General features: G+C 40.9%; 1 protein-coding gene across 1 annotated transcript in view; it reads right to left on the minus strand.

The window, feature by feature from the left end:
- tbc1d22a (TBC1 domain family, member 22a) overlaps nt 1-24,951 on the minus strand; it is a 100,717-nt gene that overhangs the window by 48,027 nt on the left and 27,739 nt on the right. The window contains exons 8-9 of the mRNA XM_026361597.1: nt 17,096-17,158; nt 12,591-12,705 (exon numbers count right to left, since the gene is read on the minus strand). Coding sequence (XP_026217382.1) covers nt 12,591-12,705; nt 17,096-17,158 — 178 coding nt within the window. The remainder of the gene's footprint in view (nt 1-12,590; nt 12,706-17,095; nt 17,159-24,951) is intronic.

A 24,951-nucleotide genomic window follows, 5' to 3' on the forward strand; every position in this document is an offset into this window, starting at 1 on the left:
TACACAAACAAAGATGCACAGACGGGGCGTTTTGTGATTGGCAGGACCGCGGGGCGCGCGCAGACCACACACGCTCGGAGACGCTGCCAAGGAGCAGCAGCACACGCGTGTGCCCACGAAACGGCACTCAGAGAAACAAACACACACGCGGGGAAGAAGTGATTACAGAGCAGTAGCTGTTCTCTTGAAAGTAAGAATCATCACTAATTCTTTGATGTTTGGACTGTGTTAGTTACACAGTGAAATATTTAATTTAGGAATCTACATTTACCAACCTACACTTAAGGTGAACTATTATTCTCTTGACATAGGTTCAGCTCCGCCACCTCATGTCTCATCAATGCACCACTCCCAGCTCTTTTTATACCTCGACTTTCCTCTGATCTCCCCTTTGGCACATCAATGCTTCTCCTCTCTACTCTCCCTCCTCCCTTGTTCCCTCCACTTCTCCTATACAGCCATTTGACATCTCTTCTGTTGCTGTTGCTACTCTGCCTCTCCAAGCTGTTCTCCTCCCTCCCCCCCCCCCCCCTCTTTTTCACCTCTCTTCCTATTGGACATGCAGCCAGTTTCCTGCCAGGACGCAGGGCTCATTTCCTGTTTGTTCTGGCGCAGGGGGCAACTTGTCCAGAGAGACCAACTGCTTGGTCGCTGCCAGCTGTGAGCACTTGGCACAGCTTGGCATGGGGAGTTAGGTTACACCTCCGGAGACTAAGTGCGGGCACCTACATAGACGTGCGCAGAGTACACACAACACACACCCATGCCAGTGTTGCCATCTGCCCTCTACAACTATGGGCCACAAGGTAATGTGATGTAAGATGATAAACGAGCTAGTTTAGCCTGATGCAATCATAAAGTGTGTGTGTGTGTGTGTGTGTCTGTGTGTGTGTGTGTGTGTGTGTGTGTGTGTGTGTGTGTGTGTGTGGAGCATGAGCGTGTGTCTGTTCAGTCAGCAACTGGCAATAAAAAACAGTCCTGTTTGACAACATTCTGTTGGTTCAGATTAATCACAAACAAACCTGAGCTGCAGACCGCCAAAGAGAGAGAGCACACGATTGGTTTTAACAAGATTTCACCATTCGAAAGCTCATAAACTCAAAAGGAAGTAGTGCAGTCATTACTTATCATTTACAGCAGAGGTTCAGGTTAAATCTAATGAATCAAATGACTTACACAATTTGGGTGCTGAATCCAAAACATGTCACTATCTGCTCTCCACCCTCAGAATGGCACCCGAGTGGCACAGCCAAAAGCTTGACACTTAAAAATGAAACACACTTTAGCTGCTAGTGAGACATGTAATGCTTCCACCTCCTCACACCTCTGACAAACCGCCCACCCCACTTCTTGCTTCGGCTGCAGCAACCAAATAAAAAAAAAAAAAAGAAGTGATTTTCCCACTGTGGCACAATTAGCGTGATAACACCGTTGTTAATGAGAGCTGAACATTTTCCAGAGAGGTGGCATTCATACTGCTGGATAATTAAGAAAAGAGTCAACCTGTCAAACCTGGTGTCACAATCACACTGAGAGAGAGCGCGCGCACACACACACAGTTTCACATACACACAAATATGCAGAATCACAGGAGATTTGAGTGCAATAAGAATAGAATTATGGCAGTGGGCAAAACAAGACGCAAAGATATGAAAATAGACAGCTAGAGGTGGTGGAAGAGAGGAGTAGGAGAGGGTGTGTGAAAGAGAGAGAGGGAACAGGTGGAGGTGATATAAGTGGAGGTGAAATAAAGAAATAATCTTTCAAGCCCTTTGTTTCCATGAATCTGCGGGATCATGAGACTTAGTGTATCTACAGTGTGTGCTTATTTCTAACAGAAAAAAAAAAAAAACATCAATTGGACGTCATCCAGTGGCTTAGCTTCATAGTTCTTGGAAGTTACAAGGTTTGTCTTCAAAGTACACCACTAAACCCTTGAACTCCAGCCTCATCAATGAACGCTTTGGGCCATAAAATCCACACAATCACTCCAACAATGTTTTCATCTCCCGCTATCTGCACTGTAAGTCATGTGTCCATACATCAAACAGCGGGCCCCCACAGCTGTTAGCAAGATAATGCGAGTCTTTGCTATCAAGTCTCAGACTTTAATACAATATGTGAGAACATAATGATCCGCTTGCCCCGAGGTAAGATTTTGTCTTGTATGAGGAAGATGAAAGTGTTTAATGCTGAGGAAGGACACCACATCACATTAGCTTTAGCTACCACTGCTCGCATTTGTGTTCACACTACAAGTCCTCCTGATCGCTGTCCCTCACACTGGCCTGTGGCGCATTTGTGCAGCACAGATGTGTGTGTGTGTGTGTGTGTGTGTGTGTGTGTGTGTGTGTGTGTGTGTGTGTGTGTGTGTGTGTGTGTGTGTGTGTGTGTGTGTGTGGAAAAAGTGCGATTCAACATGTGCGCAGCTGGCTACATACTGCACTATGGTGTAACCATGGCAATGCCAAAGAGATCCAGCATTGCTTGGCATGAGGATTGTTTGTGTCTCTCCACAGTGATAACATGGAGCAGGGGGAGAGGGCACCGATGGCCAATAGCACCAATGTCCACAGAAACGTGGGCAAAACCAGAACACCACAAAAGGTTGGTGTCCCTAACCAACCAGTTGTAGCTTAGTAAGTAACTTGACAGCATTTTACACTTTTATGTGAGGTGCTCTACCCTTAACCCTTATTTACTTCACACTTTCACACACTGATGACTGATGTAACTGCGAGCATTGATATGGTGGTTCAGTGTCTTAGCATACACGTGTGCTCACTTCTCAAAGTTTTATGCCTTGCCGCTCTGTAAATAGCAAAATACTTTGCATTTTGGACTGTCTGTCAGCCAAAGCAAAAAAGAAAAAAAAAGAAGCAATTTGAAGAAGTCTTTGCAAATATTTTCAGTAATGGAGATTACTTTGTCTGTCACAAAAAAGAGAGATTAGGGATTTGAGAGATTTGATTTGTGCTACACGAGAAATCCAAATGCTGTGAGCGGTGTAGTGGACCAGACACAGCTCTGTTTAAATGCATTATATATATATATATATATAACCACTGACCACTTCTGTTTACACAAACACAAACACTTAAACATATATACATACATATCCTAAAATGTAAGTGAATAGTCAGTGCTTTATGTACCTTATACATTAGTGTGTATAATCTACAGGGTTAGAAAAAACAAACAAACAAAAAAAAAAAAGACGCCGCCACACATTTAACCAGGCAGGCAGTTGACATCCAGAGTGGTGAGACAAGACACCTCAAAACATAATCATGTGCTGTGTACACAGATTGTATCAAATGTGTCCACATGTCTCAAATGTCTATACGTCTGTACGTCTTTGTCTGCATGCACGCACGCACGTACGTGCACGCGGTCGTGACGCAAGCAAAAAAACACAGCAAAACCAGCAGTGCAGCAGCACGGTAAGATGACTGTTTCAATTGCCTCCAATTGCATCAGGTCAAGCAGAACGCATCTAGCTGGTGACAGAATGATAAAACAGATTTTTTTTTTTTCTTTTCCAATCACACGACTGACAGAGAGAACGAGAAATACAGACTTGGAGAGATCAGAAGCTTCTCGGTGAGGAGAGCTTCAATTTATGGCTTTTTATAGTCAAGTAATTAACTTAATCTAAAAATATTCAATAAGCCCTGCGATTATTCACAGAAGATAAATCATTTTTTGACAGAACTATTTCTCTGGGTCATTTCGGAGCTCTATTGCTTTTTATCAGGGGCGATGAGAGAATCTCTGGTAATACAGGGAAATAAGATCAAGCCAGATGCAGATGAAAGCACAGCTATTGATTTTCAGCTTTATATATCTTATTGTCAAGCAGAAACAATGGTCGGCATGGGTTCACTGGTTATTTTCACATCATAGGCCAAAACATGGAAGGTTCACAAAATACTATTAAAAGTAAATGTGGTACATTGATCTAGAAATGACTAGTCAGGTCGATTTTCTATTTAACACTGTTACATGTTTACATCATATTTCCTGCCTCTGCTTGCTGAACATGTATAGCTAAGATGTTAGTTGAGATTTTAGGGGGAAAAGAATTTGTGAAAGTGAAATATTTGAAATACAGAGTCTAACCTCTTTAAGAAGAAGTAAAAAAATGAATGTAGAGTGTCAAAATTCAAAAGTCTGCAAGAAAAGAAAAGTAAAGATCGAGACTGAGGGTCAAAACCACAAAGCTGATTCAATTTCTGCCAGTCCAAATGCTATTACTTAACCCCAGAAACACAGTGATTGCGTTCTAAACCAAATTGAGTGAAGGAGACAGAGACAAAGCTCAAGGCAGAAGAGAGACAAAGAGAGACAGCGTCTAAGAAGTTAAGGAACAAATTTCAAACGGTCTGGGGCAAAATAATGCTTACGCTAAGTCAGTAACCTCACGGGATGATTAAAACAGGAGGAATTACAGAAAGCAAAAGTAGATAAGGAACAAAGTAGAAAAGACAGTGTTCCTGCTGGATGTCTGCAGCTGTGCTCGGGCAATCACTAAGCAGCTCATTACGGCTAATAACAGCTGTTAATCAGAAAGAGACTTAGAATAGAAGGCTCGGTCAACAGTGGACGGACCATGGGGAGAAAGAAGCCAATATTAGTTAACCGCCTGCTGGCCATGATCTGCCTCACAGACTGCTCAATCTATAGATGGACAAACAGAAACATAGAGGTGTTGACTTATATATGAGCAAAGCAAGAAACTTCAATCATTCACAATTTAATACAGTAAGAAGAAGAGTGTATAAAACCCAAACACCAACGACTCCTGTGTCCTATGATATCTAGCCAGATTTCAAAATAAAAAACGTTACATCTTCCTGCTATTCTTTATATAATGGGTCAGCACTGTAAGCCCCCGATGTGAAGGTGCAATTGAAATACAAATGAGCACAGCATAGCACAGCATGGCAGGGCACACTGTACCGCGGCTAATGCTCCATGCCGGTGGAAAAAAAGAGCAGATCAATGAAGAGATATGAGGGAAAGTGCAGACAAGGGGAAAACTAAAGAAAAGACAGACGATATGAACTCCAAAGAGCCAGAAACTAGTGCCTTAAGTAAACCAAACAGATATCGTGCCAACCTAAAGGTGTAAATTAGGCAGAATATGACAATGGCATTTCACTTTTAGCTTCAGACAAGCCTTCTGGTGTCTTTCAGATTTTAGTTTCTGTCTTCTTCCGGCCACTTCAGACTCATCTCTACACTCTGTATTATCTCGGCTTCAGTCTGTGTTTGTTTGTATTTGTGGTAGTTCACCTCACCTGTCTGTGTTTGTGTGTGTGTGTGTGTGTGTGTGTGTGTGTGTGTGTGTGTGTGTGTGTGTGTGTGTGTGTGTGTGTCTGTGTGTGTGTGTGTGTGTGTGTGTGTTACATCCCTGCAGGCATTTCATCACAGCTGACTGACAGTATGTTTCCATCTTCCCAGCTTTGTCCCTGGGTGCTCCACGTAGCCAGTCCATCTGCAATGCTGCACTCCCCCCACAAGCATCCACCACCACCAGTCCACACACAGTGACAACGCAGAATCTGGGTGTGCCTATTGCATGTATAAGAAGTCCCTGCAACACACTTTCTCAAAAATACATTTAGCAGCGCACTCTCTCACTCTGTATAACTTCTCTAATACCTTACTTGTAGTACAGTGCCAACATTTATGTCATCACAGCCAATCCCTGCTATGCTAAAGCCAATTCTACAGCACTATAAACCAGACCTGCTTAATTTTATTTGTGTTCAAAGGTGAATAAATACCAAAGTAATGCACCAAATTAAATAAAATATATAATTATACATTATGTGGTATATTATATGTTAGCACTGCTGCCCAATAGCTAAATGGTTCCCAGTTTGAATCGATTCTGTGTGAAATCTTTGACTTGTGGATACTTCCTCACAGTCCAAAAACCTTCCGTTAGAATAACTGGTGACTGGCTGTTAATTGATATACAAAAGAAAGTGAAGTGAAAGCAAAGTTAATAACAAATGTGAACATATGAAGGAGAGTCCCATCGCTTCCTGGAAACTGTAATCAAGGAAGAAATTTTGGCCAGACAAAAGAATTTTAGTCTGGCCAACACTGCATTTAGTTAGATAATTGCACATTTAAAAAAAATCTGGAAGGAGGCACGTTGTTAGTCTTCTCTCATTTTTACCTCTGATTTATCAGCTTTCTTTTCTTTTTTTGTTTTTTTTTTAAAGCCATGTGGCTTAGACAAACTTTTCAAAACAACCTAAAATGCTGAAGAGGAGGGGAAAAAAATAGGTGACATGAAAGTCTTGCTTCGTAAAAGCTGACTAAAAATTGCGTGTATAATTTACAAATGTGCCCTTGGCAGACACCAGTTGCTCTGCATAAGCAGGCGATAAAAAGCATATTGTGAAGTGAAGTACATATTTCTCTGCATTTGTGAGAGCTTAAAGTAGCTGCTTGAGAAAAAGCAAGTGTCTAGGGATCTGAGGAGTCTTTATGGTTTAAAAAGGCAGACTAAAACACACACACACACATGCACACACTTCTTCCATAGCAGTATCGGGACCTCCATCATACAGGCATATTGCTCTTCTTCCTCCTCATTCCCTCAATCCCCTCTGGTTGGTTAGACACCTTATCTGTCTCTTTACCTCTGTTTGCCCCTCTCTAAGTGATGTGAGTTGAGTTGTATAAATGTCTAAAGCCTCTCTTTTCAAATCCCTTTCCCCAGGAATTCACATCGCTATTTGAAGATGAGCCTCTGCTTCTGTCGCAATAAAACACATTTAAATTTTAAAATATACTTAACCTAGAAATTTTTAGGTTCGCCCTCATCCTTGCGTTCTCAAGGGCTCCTGCTCAATGAGCACATTATCCTCCTTCTACAAGGAAGACATGTCTACAAAATGGTAGAAAGTACATCATGATTTTTAAAACTAAGTGCACTTTTGTCTCTGCAGAAAAAAAAATCTTGGCTACCAAAAATCAAAACAATACTAAATAGTGTTTCCTTTTCCAAGAAAATGCATTTAAGTGTATCGACAATGACTGGAATGGAGGTTCAATATTAATTTTCACTTAACCCCTCTTTCCCTTTCCTCCAACTCCTCAAAATATATGTGGCTTTTTAGATGCTAAATGTACATTTTGTTCACCAGCTAGTCATTAACTTTGTCTTTCTGTTTCTTGTGACATGCAGAAAGTGTGCAGTGGATTTTTTGGGTCTGCCAAAGCTGGACATAACAATGTAGTGATACATTTTTTTGGACCTACATCATGGATGTAGGTCCAAAAAATAAAACAAAAAGTTTTAAATCACTTAATCCTGTAATTCTACACATGCATGGGCTTGTCACTACAGTACATCTGATACAGTACTTTCACATTACACATTGTCAAAATAAAAGCATTGACTTTAGCAGCTTCAAAGAAGGATCGCACTATAAAAATACTACTGAAAGATATACCGGACGATCTGTGCCAGGAAAACAGCACAAAACCTTAATTTGCATTTGGAACTCCAGACAAATGCATTCTATCAATCAGTATCAGTCTCACTGCTTCCACACATGACAAAACTCTTCTAATCCTAGCAACCGAGAAGCTGTTGCTAGCCACTTTCTGCCCACTAGGACGAGTACAACTATGAAGCAGAGGGTTGTGATGGGGTGCATCAGGCCATTCATCCCTTAGTTGTTAGGAGGAAGGACTGTCTGGCTCAGCTGCTTCCTGACAGCATGGGGGCACTTTCTAAGTCGGTCATTTTCCCGTTTTTGAAAATCTTGTTTCCCTGTTCTGCTGTATGCCCCTCTGTGCCATTCTCCATGCCCTCACTCTTTCTCACTCTTAAGTCTGCTAAGAGACACTGAGAGGGCTGTGGTTATTTTCTTCTACTTGTCTCCATTCTGGTTTTGCTTCTCTTTCATTTATGGTCAAACCCTCACCTCTCTGGGTTTCCATGTACACTGCCTCACCCCTTCCCCTCTAGTCTCTGACTTGCTTTCTTGTTCTCATCTTTCTTAAGAGTGGATCCATACTTGGACAGTGGCATGAAGATTGCATTATGGATCCGCTGGCCAATCAATGGCTGCTTCACATTAAAGAGGACTGGCCACGCTCCTTGGCCCATCCTGACCTGTCCTGGCCTTAATTAGATGAATTTTATTGTTGTCTAATTGGAGAGGTGCTACACTGTGGAAGATAGAAGTCAAAAGCAAAGTAATGCCTTTCCACTGGGGAAGAAGAAACGATAGACTCGCCAAATCAATTTCCCCTTTGACAATAAGGAGGCCTGCTAGATTGCTTAACAGTCCAAGTGGATACACAACAACTTTGGTGGTATTTTTTTTCTTCCATGCCATCAAAAGAGCGTATCAATAATCTACTAAAGGGAATGTTTCAATTTGGATTAACAGTGAGATGTTAATGAAAGGGGGTGACAGGAAGAAAAGGAGGAGAGCTGTGGAGACGGAGTGGGTAAAAGGTCCAGCCATCACTTCACGTTGCATCATCAAAAGGTAAATGGAGTGTATGGCAGCTGAATAAGCACTCCAGTGCCAGATCGAGGCTGTTCTGTGACTCAGAAAAAGAAGCCAGAGAAACAGAGTGAGAGAGAGCTAAAAAGAAAAAACAAAGAGATGCTAACAAAGTGACAGATAGGGATCTCATGGAACAAAAGGAAGACAAGTAAACGAACACAACCAAACAAACATATGCAAGGGCATGTTGTGGGCAGTAGAGAGTGGGTGTAATTTGATATTTTTCCCCTAGTCTATACCTTTCTTTACAATATAAAAATGGTAAACAATGTGAGTGGGTCAAAAAAAAAGAAAAAAACATTTACATAAGACTTGCAAATCATATCTTCGAAAATTCGGAACTAATTCACAAATGCTGAACCTAACCAAGAAGGCACAGGACATCAAACGGACAGTGTACAGCATGTACATAGTAGAGCTATCTTGTAGTTCATCTTCAGAAGAGCAAAGTATTTGAATGACTTTTAATGACTTGATAACAAGCTTTGCAGGATGAGGGTGAGGGTTTCATGAACACTTTGTACCACATCACTACCAGACCAACGTTAACAGAGCACAGCACCAACAAACAAGACCCAAGTTCAGCTCATTAATTTAAAAAATAAAAGGAAGAAAAAAAAACGTTGCATACTCACACGCAGCTTTTTCTGCTTCTTTTCTCTAACTCTGATAATGACCCTCATCAGAACCAATAAGCTTAGTACAATCGATAAAAAAAAACACACTGAAAGAGGCAAATACAACATGCAACAGATAAAAAAGAAGACTTGTTTAGAGGATAGATTAAACATCTGGAAGCAGGTCAAAGCCAAAGTTGCTCGCATCCTCAGATACAGGCTGCCACTCAAACCTACGCAAGGCTTTAAACCGCTCAGACAAAACAAACACTTACATATTTGGAGCAAGGATTAGAACACTCAGTGTGAACATGAACATTTTTGAGTCTTTTGTGTGGTGTGCTGTAAGTAATAGGGAAACTAAGTTGCTGTTATCTCAATTTCTAAAGACACTTTGACTCTGGGTTGGCTTTGGCTTAAGCCTATGGCCTGTTTTCCTACAAGCTCAACTAAGCCACTTTCTCACCTTCTGCGCTCTTCATTTTGTTTTATAGCTTTTACTATTCTGCTTATTATGCCGTAGTGCCATAATCAGAACGATTGTGGTCTACTCCCAACAGCAGCCAACACTGTGTCCATTAAACACAGACAACTGCAGAAGAGACTTAAATAACAAAGGAGATTCAAATACACTTTTTATACTGTTTTCACTCTCACTGGACGAGACAAACTGGTTAGCATGTTGAATCATTTCACAGCTGAAGGGTTGGATCCAACCCCTAGGACTTGGTGGAGACCAAAGCAGAGCAAACATAATGAGTTAATGTTACATATGCTAAATGGCCAGGTTCCAAATGAAAGTGGATGAAAGTCTGTTTCTGTTAATCATTTTTACTTCAAATTCTAATTGTAAGGAACTGAATGAGTTAGGTTTCTGAAGTTGCCAGTGTTTTCACTTGGCTCATGTCTCCTGTGTTTGACAGATCAGTATTTGATCTCATTCAGAGGACATGGGAAAAAATTTATTTAATTAAAATATGAAATTGTGCCCACTTGTGGTGGGATGGTAATGCTGCCTCAAATGATCAAATCAATCAAAATCCCAGATGCTGAGTGACCTCTACTCACTGTCTCACTCACATTTAAATTACAAACATCAACATACCACTGTAGCCTAATTGGCAGATTGTGTAGAGGGTTGACCCAAACACACAACAGATACATTTAATGTAAATTACAGTTTATTATTGTTATAATGCTTGTATTTTTTTTATTATCAAGATTCTTTTACTCTGCAATCCTGCTAGTTTCATTGTGCATCAGTGACCTCAGAAAGATAGAGAGGAATGAGAAGAGCAGTGTAAATGGGAAAAAAAGATGGAAAGAGACGAGAGACAGCCAAGAGAGAGCAAGAAAGCACAAAAGTATGTGAAAGTACATCTCACAATTCCTATCCCTTTACAATAGGAGCAGAATTAGGCCCGCGTCATGCAAGAGCCAAACCTCTCTCTGCTTTGGCTCGCTCTCTCTGTGTCAGAAACGAGAGCACCTAACAGAAACACAGCGCATCAAGCCATCGTGTAAGATGCCAGCCAGGCACGTTTGAAGGTTTGTTGGCTGTATATGTTATTCAAAGCTCATCAGCGCACGGAGATGCAGGGGAACAAAGTGCGGGGTGATGCTTTGAAGATCTGACATGAGTCTGACTCGCCCACAGAGAAAGGCAAAGAGAAAAGAGAAACGAGTGCACAGAAAGGTAGTTATGGAGAAAGTAGGAAATAGACAATGACAGTCAAAAAATAAAAAATAAAAAAATTAAACTGAGGAAACAGATACAGAAAAACATAATAAAGGAAAAGTAAAGGACAAGAAGCTAATTAAAAGAAAGAAAAAGAAGTTATGGTGTCTTGATGATGGTTTTCCACAATATCTCTTAGTTACAGTCATTCTAGGGCTGCTTTACATCATAATGGATTTAATAAAAGTAGAGGCTGCACCATATAGATCTCCATATATCTTGCGTCTGTGGCCATGAGTGTATAAATCTAGCTAATACTGCTCTAATACCGTCTAATACAACAGCCATGCAGTAACTACTATCCTACAAGTTTTTGTTGAAATTGTTGTATCTAGGTGACAGATGACACTTGCAGTTTGTGGCACAGTTGCATTGTGTTGCATTATATAAAAAAATGAAGTAATAAAATAAGAAAAAAGTTAGAATAAAACTCGAAAGAGACCGCTTTAAAGCACTCATTAGCTCAGAGTAAAGCTCTGTCCTCCAAAAGCACAGACGCACTGGAGTCGCGGAGTCCAACCTTTTGCATGCCTTCCAGCACTTTACTTGCAGATCCTAATTGTATCTCTGTGACCACAGTCAGCCCAGCGTGTACTAGGCACTCCTCTGAGCATTGTGGCTTCCACTTAGTCTCTTTTCTTTTTTTGTTTTTTTTTTTAAAGAAAAATGGCTGACAGGCTAAAAACAAACGCACACACACAAATAAATAAATTAATTGTGTATATTGCTATTTAAGTGGGATGCAAAGAGGAGCTGAAGAAGCAAGTAGAACACACACATCCAGCAATGTTTTAGTGGCCCTAACTGCTTAAAAACACCTTGTCACTTACTGTATGTACAGCTAACTTTATTTGATTATCACAAAAATGCAAAGAAATGAATGACAGCATATACAATATATTCTTCTAACTGACTGCTGAGATGCCAGACTTCTCTGCTATATCACACGTGTGCACGTCACTACTGTCAGATATATTTCAGGAGCTCATCCCAACAGTTCTGCCAATTAAAATCATCCCTGAAACATTAAGGGGCTGCGTTTCTCTTCTAGCTGCTCTGAGTCTATGTGTGCTTTGTATCTGACAGTGTGTGTTTATACTGTCAAAAGAAGGAAGTGTGAGAATAAATTAAAACATTCATCTGTCTTAACGTGGCATAACATAAAACACACACAGCAGGAGGGCTCTGGAGAGAGTGCACGAACGCCTACACGTGGCACGCGCTCTCTCTCTCTCCCTCACACATACACTGTACATGCACACATGCAGTCTAACGTAAGTGTTAACCAGAGCGCTCTGATAATTATATCACATTGAAACACAAACTGAGACTGAAGCGTGCATCTAAATGAAAAGGGGAACAGACTGATGGAAGAAAAGGAAGGGGAACAGAGGGCATACTGTAGAGCTGTAGGAGGCGTTTACTGGCCAGAACGATTTGAAAAGAGAGACTGTCTCAAGGGAACAAAGGTTGATTCCTTGTGACCTGTGGTGATGAACCGGTAAGTAAACTGAATCTTGCCAGCTGCAAAGGTGCCACTCTGCACTGTGGAGAGCAGCACTTTCAGTCGGGCAGCAGCACGAGGAGATGGCTGATTCTTATTTCCCATCACACAAAACACTGGGCAGCTAAGAGTCAGAGAGTAGAGGAGAAAGAAAGGGGGATGAAAGGAGAGACGGCACTCACCGATGTACTCAAAGACGTAGACGACGAAGAACGGCGTGACCAGGTCGTTGATGCCTTGCACGTAGCCGCTGGCCGGGTGGCGGATGGCCCAAATAAACAGGATCCGCTCAAAAATCTTACATACACAAAGACAAACACAGACAAACAATCAAAACAGTAGTTTGTAGACAAAATGCATTAAACAGACAGCTTGTGAGTCTAGAATGATGTGAAACAAAAGAATGATATAGCTAGTTGTAGAAGATAAAATCAAATGGGTTTAGAGCTGAACATGAAACCATGTACTCCACAAACTAAAACTCTAAACTAAAAAGCTTTAACTAACTTAATATTTCACTTACAAGTGACACACTAAAAATCATCGTTCACTGATATAACATATATTTCCTCTGACAAGCTAATCATCCAAACTGGCTAAGAGACATTAAAATTAGTCATTTTAATCATAAAAGAGTAAATTTTGGGAAGTGAGTGAGATTTAAGAGAAGAATTTGAGGCATTCCAAGCTGGCAAAGAGGAAAGCAATTTACCTGGCAAAACTTTGCTTGCTAGGGAAATTTGGCTGATGTCAAATCTTCAGTTTATATTAATTTTTATTTAGTGGCATTCACTCCCTATTGGTTTAAGCTCACTTGATTTAATTTGAAGAAGACAACAGACACATTTGTTTGCAGGATATTAGAAGGCATAGCGTGCAGTTGGACCACCAGTGATGTCATAGGGCAATGATTTTACAAGTTTTACAGTGTTTGTTAAGGTCACGATGTCTTCCCAATTACTATTTCCCCAAATGAAAGATTCCACTGCAGAAACTGCAGCTCTGATTTTGGACATTGTGGAAATGGGTAACAGTATCAGAATCTGAAATAAACCATTCCTTAGCCTCTTCCTCTCTCCCTCTCTCTCTCTCTCTCTCTCTCAGCACAGAATAACACCTCACTCTTCAGCTCCCCAGCTGCATTTTTTGTGCACAGAAAAAGCTCACTTTGAACTTTGTTCTCTGCTTTGGTGTTGCTCTCCTCCTTCCTCTCTTCTTTCTTCACTCGGTTTGTCTCTGTCTCTAGCTCTTCCCCTCTGAGTCTCTCTCCTCCTCCACCCCCCACCCTCCCATCTCCCCCCTTCCTCCTCCCTCTCCTACTTCTCAATATGTTTTTTGCAAAGCAAACACTTCCATCTTTGTTATGGGTGGCTGTTTAATGCTGTCAGCCCCAGTGAATTAGCGGAGGCTTGATGTTCAGCTTGTTTTTTTTTTTCTGCGAAAATGGATTTCCCTAAAAATATACTCACATGTTCTCCTACACCTTGCTGTACCACACCCATCACGCTCTTTCTTATCTTTTGGGGATATGTCACATTTCTGTCACTTCCTAATACCCTCATGGCTCATTGTTTTATGGAAAAACACCAACATGACAAAGTTGTTTATTTGGAAGTTGTGTGTGCAAGTTTTATCACTTTTATTTAAAATACTGCAATCTGTACATAGACAGTCAAAGATTAGTAAGATGCAACTCTCTCCTTTCCCCTGCATTTTCTTCTCAAACCACATTAACCTGCCTCCACACCTCCTCCCTCCTTATCAAAGCCCCATCCATCAAACACAGAGAGGTGCTGGTGCAAGCAGGGGGACTGGGTAATGGGACTTTCTTTTCATGCAACCTCAAAAGCTCACATGCATATTTCACATTGGCATCTAGACACAGAACCGTTGTGCCCACACCCACTTTGGTATGGGCAAAGAATCCCACGCCGGTGTATTTGTGTGTGGCTGTTTGTAGGTGAAAGACTGAAAACACAGAGACCCAGAGACTTCAAATGCAAACCAAACAACACGGTCTCCTAGTTGAACCAGAGTTCACTCAGTCTTCAAAAGAACTAGATACTTAAAAACTATCATTTCATTTCAAATATGTCTTATAATGAAGTGCATCTCTATGACAGGAAATCAGTCATTAGTCCCAGACCCCTAAAGACCATGATAAGGGTTATCTTGAGGGCCAAAGACGAAAATGATACAGGAAATTGTGAGAACTCTTAAGAACTACTCATTGACATCATCCACAAAGACTCAAGGAGGGGTTAGAGGCTTCAAGGATAAAGCCACTGTACGTCTCAAGGACTCAATCTCTTAAATATCTAATAAGTTAAATAGATTGCTATAATGTACTCACCCCTTAATAATAATATCTATAGGATGCAGTTACATTAAACTTAGTTTTTTTTTTTATATGGCAGACACTGAGGTGTGAAGATAAATAAATTTACTCAGCCTATAGTCACAATAGTGACTAGTGAGGAATTTGTAATTGCTGATTATTAACATCGTGTGAGGACTGTATTGTTCTGCAAGAGAAGAAAAACTCAAACACTTAGATACCACATAGGAAATCACTGCAGAATTGTTTCAATATCCACCTCTCCCCGAAATGAAACAGACAGTTGACTGCTTTCCATCCTGACTAAATCTCCCCGAGCCCCATGGGGGGAGACGCTGAGACAAACAAGTGAATGAAATGAAGCAGAGGTGATTTTCAGGTGGTGTCGCAGCAAATACAACCATATAGAAAAAGGGGCCTTTGGAGTCTGTTGCATACTAAAGTATGTGAAGAGCACGCTGCTTGAATATTTCAATGCACTCTGGCCGCTTTCATTTTGCACACAAAGAAGGGAGAGCTGGTGTGTGGGGATAAGAGGGACATAAACATGGGTTATGTCAGAAAGAAGAGGAGGTACAGGGAGAATTACGGAGCAGATACAGTACAGCAGTAGTGTATACTGTACATAAGATGAATAAAATAAATAAGTTAGCCTCCTCAACTGATCTGATCATACATATGTAGTTTCCATGTATTTTTCTTTTTAAATGTATATGCTTTCACAAGTGTGTATGTTTGTGCTTGCTCACAACTACAGTGTGCGCAGGTGTATACACAGAGCAGAGTCCCGAGCACCTCATTAGTCTGCACTGCATCATGAGATTTTTCTATCTGTGCTTTCAGTCCTCTTCCTCTCAGGCCAGTAGCTCTACATATAACAGAGCCTCCCAGAAGCACTGTAATAATAAGATCAGTGTAACCCTGTAGGTATGCATGGCATCAAGTTAATTTTCTGCATTGGGAAGCCGCACTGACAGTCGATCAGGTCTGCTGAGCCAACTCACTACACATATGCTGAATATCTATTTATTACAGCAGAAACATAGGTGACCACATTTACTTTTTTAAGTAATACTGTAATCCAAATCTACTTACATTATGAGTTAATCCTTAAGCATTACAGAGATGTATTATTTGCTGCAGGTTTTCCTAATGTGCTCTAACTAGTAGTGACAACAACTGACAGTTATTGTTTTATCAAACCTAAGGCTTAAGAGGGTTTTAAGATAATTAGTTCTTATATCCCCAGCAACACTGTGCCAAACTGTAACAAGAAATGCTTTGTTCAGAAGAACTAACAAAGCAGAACAAGGAGGTACGATAACCATGCAGAGTGAAAGTTTAGTGTGGCTATGATCACATGCATTGCTGCAGTTATGATTTTACTTCATCTGTGTGTGTCCCTAGTTTGTGCTTCTGTGTGTGCACCCATGCCAAATCATGCAGTGTGCTGAAGCGAGGGTTTTCCCGTTTCAAACTCCTCAACAGATGGGAACAAAAAAAAAAACAAAAAAACAATCGACATCTTGTCCTTGGCTCATCTTTGTCATATCTTCTCTGATTCAGAATTTTACTTCGGTGAGTGTTATGATTATGCTAATATTACACCAAGTGATAGTATTAGCACACCACATACTGTCATTTATTCTGTATCTGATTTTAATTTTGTTTTGACTTATCTTTAGCTTATTACTCCAATTCAGCAGACTGTTTGATGCTACTAGTCACATATGCCCAAAAGCAGATGGGAAAACCCTGCTAGGTGAGGTGATGTGTGTGCAGCAAAGGGGTGGGGGTCTCACCTCTTGAACAGAAGCTTGTTGAAAGAGAGGAATAAGGGGATTAGTTCTCGGTATGTCAATGTGAATCTGCAAAGAGAGAAGGAGAGAAAAAAAAAGACAAACACTGAAGCAACGGGCAGGCTAGCACAGATTTGGGCATCACAGACAGTGACACAGATGCAGAGAGAGCAACAGTTAGTGGATTGGTGTCCTTGATTGAAGGCAGACAGGGTTTTCACTGGTCTGAAATGGATAGCAGCAGTGGTCTTGAGTGTGTGTATATGCATGTAAACCTGTCTCTGTGATTGTACGTGGCTGATAGTGACACTTGTGTGCTTTTGTGCGTGAGACCACATTTACGCCATTTCAGAGTGTCTACCCTGCAGATGAACAATACAACAGGCAGACAGACTCATCAGAAAGGAGTCAGATGGATGCAGGACAGCAGCTGGAGCCAAGTCAAATAGTCCGGACCGGATGGGCGGACTGTTTGTGAGTGCGTGGCTTGCTACCGACAGGACAGGGGATTGAGTTGTACCCACAATCCTGTCTTCTCTGTCCACCTTACCTCTGTTACCTTTGGCTGCAGCATCAAAGACTCAGGATTCATCCTAGGAATGTCTATGTGGATCTGACAGCAACATGGGAGAGAAATGTGTTAGACATAGATACCGAGACACACACAGACACACACAGTCACTCAAGTACCAATGCAGAAGTCCCCTTCATGCACATTTCCTCGATATTATACATTCTCGTGGGTTATATTCTTATTATTGTGATCGTTCTGACTAAAGTAGACATCTCTATAGTTGTCCACAATAATTAATGCAGTCAGGAGTGTTTTCTTTAGGTGAAACCTAAACTGACTAACAAGTTTTTATTTACTTGGCAGTTTCAAATCATATCCCAACAGGATATAAATCTCCATCGTGCTAACCTGCTCAATATGGTCAACATGATACAAATGTGTAATGCTTGCTCCACATATCGCAATCTGAATCAACTTCCCTTAATGCAACTGGCTGACAGTTTCTATCTGCCATATAAAAAAAATAGCTTAAAAATGTGCAACACTTTTTCATGAGATGGAATGAAACTGCAGCAGACTTCTACAATTGCTACATCCATATGCACAGGTATGTATACGGTACACACAAGCTGTTTGAGTAAGTCAACAGCAATATAAACAAAAAAATAAAAAAATATGATGACACACATGAACAGACAAAGGGACAGACAGATGATGGACACAGATGGAGATTCAAAATAGATGATTCAAACATATACAGAGACAAGACTCGCAGGTACATCCTGTATATGAAAATACATCTGTAGCCACTTGACACACTGACAAACCCGCTGTCATGTGTAGTTTGAGTAGCAAAGCAGCATATGTGCAAACATACATAAATCACACATGCACACAAAGAAGTCCCTAAAAAATCATCACGCATTCCATCAACATAAACCGTGTTGGAACAAGCTAAATTTGGCAGAAAAAGAGGCTCCAAGACACGATCCAAACAATCATCAAAACAAAGTATGCTAGCTTTCTGGCACAGTGTAGATGAGATCAATGGGAAATTGGACAGAATGCGAGAAATGTGTGTTTTCGCTATCAACAGCCCACTTTGATGTTTCTTATCGGCTTGAAATGAATGGGAAGTTGTTGAGTGTTAAAATGAAAGAGTGTGTGGGGACAGAGAGAGAGAGAGAGTAAAAGTAGATATTATTTTCAAAGCCACAGTGGAGTGTTCATTTAGGCAGCCATCTGAAGCTTGGGGTTGGCTGTGTCTGCTCTATGAGCAGAGTTCGACCGCGCCGCATCCATGTCAGCAGACACACAGACAGATTCTTATCAGTACATGAGGGAGAAAGAGAAAAGGACACAAGGAAAGGAACGCAGAAAAGCACTTGTCAGATGACTGGTTCCAGTAATCCTTTCTGCAGGGCCCAATCCTGTCAAAACACACCCTTTCTCCACACACATACACAAATGAACATAAACAGCTTTTTGTTGTGGGTTTGTGCGGAGGGAATAGATCAGTGACAAGAAGCTGTAATTGGAAACTGAATCTTTTGTGGTCCACCTCTCATTCTGTCCTTCAACTGCTGGGATTCAGACAGGTGCTTAAAAAAAAAAAAAGTCAGATGCAGAACACATGATTATGAGTACTAGTAAATGGTACTCCTACTGTGTGTGCTTTGCGCGGTTCACACACAGCAAGACAACGTAGTCAGATGTTGCTTGGCTCTGGAGGTGTATTGTGTTAAGAGTGCAATTTACATGTTTCTCTATGGACAGTTGCCTTCTGGTGTACACACTGCACCATGCACTGTACCTTTTATTTCAGTAAAGGACATGTTCCTATAAATTTGAATTGTGTGTGTTAGTGTAGCATAAAAGTATGTGCATATATACCTGTCTGTATGTGTCTTGATGGTGTTCGTCATTGCGAGAGTCGTAGTATTGCTGAATGAAGCCAAAATACTCTTGTCTCTTCCTCTGTAGGACGCTATCTCTCCTCTCTGCGTTGGCTGGCAGGTAACCCTGAGAGAGGAAGAGAAAGATTTAAAGAGTTAGATATAGATTCAGAGAAGGAAAATAAGACACTGGTGGTAAAAATGATTAATCTGAATTGATCTGCACTCTTTTTTGGTGTTTTTAGCCATAGTGTGTATTTTTTCCCCATTCTATTCTTAATCATTGATGATCAATGCAAGTCTGTCTGTATGTAAAATACAACAATATAGAAAGCAGTTTGTTATTTTGGCTTAGCATAAAGACTGGAAAAGGAAGAAAGAGCTAGCATAGCTTTGGTAGATCTTGCTCATTTACTTTGATCTACTCATCAGAGACTTGTTTAAGTAGACCAACTTGCAGCCATTGTTCATCTGTTAGAAGTATGGCAGCTTCCAGCAGGATATTGCTTACCAAGTAGCACTGTGATAGTTCTGATGTCATGCTTTTTGCTAAGTGAAAGTGTGAAACGTCTGCATCAAATCATGGCTACACTGAAGGTTTCTGAGGGGGCAATGGCGTAGGAAACCAGGTAAGAAACCAGGTCGGCTCATTTTCTAATTATCATGTAAGTAGGAAACCTGTATTCTGTTGTCGAGGTAGGGGATTAGAGAAACCGGATTTCCCCTGGTAGATTTCTCCTGGAGAACTCAGATGTCTCTACCATGCATTAGTCAACAATACACCTGTCTGTAACACACAGATACGTGGTCACAAACATGCTTGTGGGTTCCACATGGGACTCATTTATTCAGTTCTGTAAATATTCAATAAGATCATCTATTTGCGGCTTTATTTATAAAACCTTGACTTGTTTTCAGTCAATTAAGCAAGTTCAAACCCAACTCGTTCACTTGGGATTGACTAGTCTGTAAATGACACACTTCACTTCACAAAGAAAACTTTGTGCTGTTGACCAAATATTTTCTCCCTCCACTGTCAGGGGAGCTACCTTTCTGTGTGTGCGTGTGTGTGTGTGTGTGTGTGTGTGTGTGTGTGTATGTGCCTGGAATTGGCTGTCAGGCAGTTTATGTGAGCATAAATTTATGAAAGTGTGTATCCTCCTTGTGCGGTCAGGCTTATGCAATGTGGAGAAAGTCAAATCCAAACCGAACAACAAATCTAAAGTCTATTAAAAGCGAGAGATGGGACCAGAGGTCTAAAATATTCACAAAGTTAAAATCTTCAAAACAACTGAAATACTGCTGGCTCTGAAAATGTGTCCCAATGATAAAAGCTGAATTGTCTAGCTGTTAAATCTACAAAAGCTCCTAAGGACAGTTGTTGACATGTTTGATATTGTCCTATGATATTGCAATATGACCATGTAATGCTCAAGAGTTAGTATTATGTGTATTACTAATATAAATACTGCAACATTGTAGAGCATGATATATTTTTCACTCCAAATATTTTGTTTTGTTTTGTTTTCTGAAAGCACTTTTGCTTCCTGTTCGGACCAATCTGTTTTGGACTGGTTTTAGTGGAATCACCATCAAACTTAAGTCACAGCACATAAAGAGAGACTCGGAAAAACAAAGCAGGCCTTAAAGGGCTCATGCTGAATCTGTGTGTGGTTGTATGTGTGTATAGTATGCGTTTGTTATCTATGTGTACTCATGTCTTTGTTATGATTCTGTTGTCTGTTGGTTTAAGAAGCAGGCTGCCACTTTTAGGTAACATGCTAGCAAGCATACAGAAACACACAGACACAAACTATCAAATCTGGGCAACTGTCTAAAGAAAAATCGATAAGAGCACAAAGATAAAGTTGTTTTTTTAATTCAGACAAGGCCCCAAGGGCAGTCTGGAGACTTTAGAGAATTATTATACAACATCGCTGGCAGACACGTAAACATACACATACAGTGGACATTAAAATAATAGAAATAACTGACGAGCAAAGTACACAAATCCATGAATACACTATGGCTCCACTTACCTGTGTGTCTCTTTGGACCTATAAACCCACCTTAAATGTCTTAGTCTGTCAGCACAACCGTCACTGAAAGTATTTCTTATTCTCTTTATCTGCTAGTTTCAGTCTCTAACCCTGAAAAACAAAACTGTGAACTCTTTCACAGCCCTAAATTCACTGAACCTCCCTGCACATCCACATCTCCTGTTCCATCTACCTTACTGCTGCCAGTCAGCCAGACAGTCGTGTTTCTCCTCACACGCGTCACACGAAACACTGACGGTGGCTTTTACAGGGTAGCACTCTGCCAAGCAGTCCACGCTTCATGTGTTGAAGCAGCTCCATGTGCAAATAAACATGTAACGGGTGCAAACGAACAAACAGCAAAACCCACTAGGCCAGATTCAACGGTTCCAGTGTTGGGTGCCAAATGAGGGTGACAACAGTGCGTGTGTGGAAGGTTAATGGACAGCTTAGTGGAGGTCAATGGCACTGCAGCTGCATTACTGCTCGACAGGAAAGTAGCATTCACACCCTTCAGACTATAAAGAGGACACAAACTGTGTCATAAACCATACTGTCATTTTATTTTATTACTACTCTTAATTCCCAATCATAGCATTTTGGCATGCGGAAACATTCCAGTGTGTCGTGCTGTAATATTTATAAAACGCTGAAACGATGCCGAAAAAAAAAAAGCTCCAAGTTCCGAGTGTGCTTCCGCTTGAAGCAGAGTGACTAATTTTCATGTCCTTTGTGGTCTGCTGGTTAAAAGGAGTGAGAGGAGATTTTTAGAAAATAGAGATGGAAGGCTAACAGTGAGGCATAAATGCATGACAGCTCTGCATGTTCTGCCAGTGGTTCAGAGTGTTTCTGTTAATCAGTCTACATAAACCTCATCTCTTCACTCTTCCTTGCATCAGGCTACCCTTTGACCCCTCCATCCCTCTAATGGGTTCTTCACTCCACTAAACCCTCTGTATAAAAACAAAAAAACTGGAGAAATATGCTTGGGGAATCCATTTGGGGAATTTAAATGAAACTGGATTTTTTTTTTTCCCCCCTCGCGATCTAAATTGATTTCCACTTAGCACATTACCCTGGAAGCAGACTGGAAACAAATCGTGCCACTACAGGTCCAGCAAAACTTGAACAAAACTTTGCTTCTTTTCCCTGCAATCGCTAGTGCATGTGTCTATTTTTATACTTATATCTAGGGAGGTGAGTTTCACTATTCACTGATTCTGCATGGCCGACTTCCAACATCAAATTTCTTCAGAAACATATTTTGGTAGATGGGCTTGGGCAGACATAAGTACATGTTGATGTATGACTGGTCTCCTGCTTCACTACATCATATTAAACGATTTTAAAATTGCGATATGGCACAACTCTTTTTTACTTTCTATATATCGAGACTGCAATTCATTGATTTGATAATTAGTAAGGTTATTTCTAATCTCAAGTCGAGAAGCAAGAGAAGAGCAAGAATCTTTCAGTGGCTGGAAATCGGCTGGCAGCCGAACAGCATTTGAATGGGAGTGGTAATTTTGCAGCATTATGGCAATGGCTGGGACTGTAAAAAAATGGATGTGTTTACAAAAGACTCAGGTCTTGGTTATTAATACTGAGTGGTGACAGTTAATCTGTACTGCCTGTATTGTACAACCTGAAAAGGAACAAAATGGTGTGAGACTTCTCTAAGTTTATCCATACAGAGTGAGCCTCATAAGAACAAAAAATATCACACTGTTCTCTCAGGCAATATAATTATGTGTATTGTTGTAAGGTAACCGTTTAACATATTAATCTTTAAATCTGTCTCTGCTGCTGCAGCTCCCTCATACATTTCATAAAAGCCTTTAGCCTTATCAATATTTCCACAGCCAGTTAGTTTTCTCCTCTCACACCACTTCACATTTAACAGCCACACTCCATTAGCAAATGTACATATTGCCACAGGCTGACATTCTTTCACAAAGCAGAGAAGCCATTTAATTTCTTCCTTTCTCCTTCGGGCTCGGACACCAAGTGCTCTTTAAACAAATGAGGAAAAAAATAAGGTGGTATTATTTCTGAAATAATAGAAGGTTCCACCGGATGTGTCTCTGAGGCCAGGGGCAACCTGTGGAGCCTATTGATCAAATAGCGAAAGAAGGTAGTGAGAGCTATCCAAAAACTCCTCTCACAAGCAGTGTGGTTTCAGATTTGTTTCTTGTTTCCTGCTATTAAGTTTCCACACTGGCTATATTACACTGAAGAGTGTTACGGACAAATTCGGTGATGTGGTGGTAGTGAAGGCCAACATGGGAGCAATACTGAGCTCTGGCCGCAGGGGGGAGACTTGTTTCTCGCCTTTGTCAGGTAAAGAAGAGCGTGGCTCAAGCATGTCTGCTGAAGGGGAGGGGAAAAAAAAATCTAATAAGTTGGTGCATGCTAGTGAGCAGGAGAAGGGCACAAGGGACACCACTGGAGAGAAGTTTTATTAGGTGCTTCTGCCAAGCTTATGGAATATGGCGAGGGCTGCGAGTTTCAATGTGTTTGTATCTGTGAGCCAGGAAGAAAATAGATTTTTCTGAGCCTGATCCCTACTATCCATTTCTCTGCTGGATCATGCCACAGACAGGACAGAGAAGGCAGTCAAGTGTTCTGACACTTAAGAAGATATGAGTGCTTTTGACACCCATGCCCACTTCTTGCTTTAATCCAAACCTTGGATTTAACCCCGGAATAATTTACGCCTCACAAGGCTCTAAGATCTTGAAATCTTTGCAAGGTGGAGTTGAGATTATTTCAGATAGAGATCTTAAGTTTGCACAGTCAAAACACCTCCTACATGTTTATTTAAAATCTTCTGCAGAGAAATCTCCTCGGTGAAGATGGGTTGTATTCTGTATCCTACCAAATATAGTGGAACACCAGCTTGGTTTCATTAAAACAAGTGGATAGTCAACATTTAAACCGTCCCCATTTGTTTGTAGGAAATTCTGAGTTTCAGGAAGATGTGCGTGACATGACAGTACACATGTATCTGTAGCAGTAGTTCAGCTAATTTAAGACAAACTGCGCACACAGCATTTCTGCAAGTTTTATAAAGTTAGATTAAATATGAAAGTGTGATGGAAAACCAGGAGGGACAATATGGACTGTCAAACAGCCAAACAGACTTCAAGGAGGGTTTCTAGGTGCATCTGTGACTAACCCCTGAGAGTTAAACAAGATGAATGATACCAAGTTCATGTCCATACAGTAAACGTGTAGCTAGAGACAGGGAGTGATTAACAATTCGCCTGGAGCTTGTAGGACTGGGATGACTCAATCTGGTTTAGTTGTTTATCTTTTTGTTGTTGTTTTTTTTTTGTTTGGTTTCTTTGCCTTCCACACTATCCACACCTCTGGCCCCTGTTGTGTTTTGCAACCACAAAGTTTAATGCGGTTGTTTACATGAATACATATCCTATATAAACATGGTGCATATGAATACACACATTTGCACACAATAACTACTCGCATATGCATGCAAATCATCTAGAACAAACGTGTACAATCAAAAAACACAAACATGAACTAAACATTAATGGGTTGTTATCTATGGTACATTAGGTAAAACACTGACACGTGCAAGCACTCTCACACACACACACACACACACACACACACACACACACACACACACACACACAGTCTGTTAAAGTACTAAGGTGCCCCTGCTCTCTCCTGTGCCTGGCTGGCTAGGCTTCAGCCAGTGCTTTGCAACTTCATACAGCATTATGAACCTTTACTTCAGTGGAGGACCAAACAAAGCAGCCATTAATGGTTGAAGCGCCCAGTTGGTAACCTCCCACCACCCAAAAACACAAACAGGCACACTTATACACACATACACACCTTTAATGACATCTTTTCTGCGGCACATTAGCTATTGTGCTGTAATTAATGGGAGAGTCATGGCGTTCAAAAAGCCAGTCTTCTCTCTGCAGAC

The sequence above is a fragment of the Anabas testudineus genome, chromosome 23 (genome assembly GCF_900324465.2).
Source record: "Anabas testudineus chromosome 23, fAnaTes1.2, whole genome shotgun sequence".
NCBI classification, from domain to species: domain Eukaryota; kingdom Metazoa; phylum Chordata; class Actinopteri; order Anabantiformes; family Anabantidae; genus Anabas; species Anabas testudineus.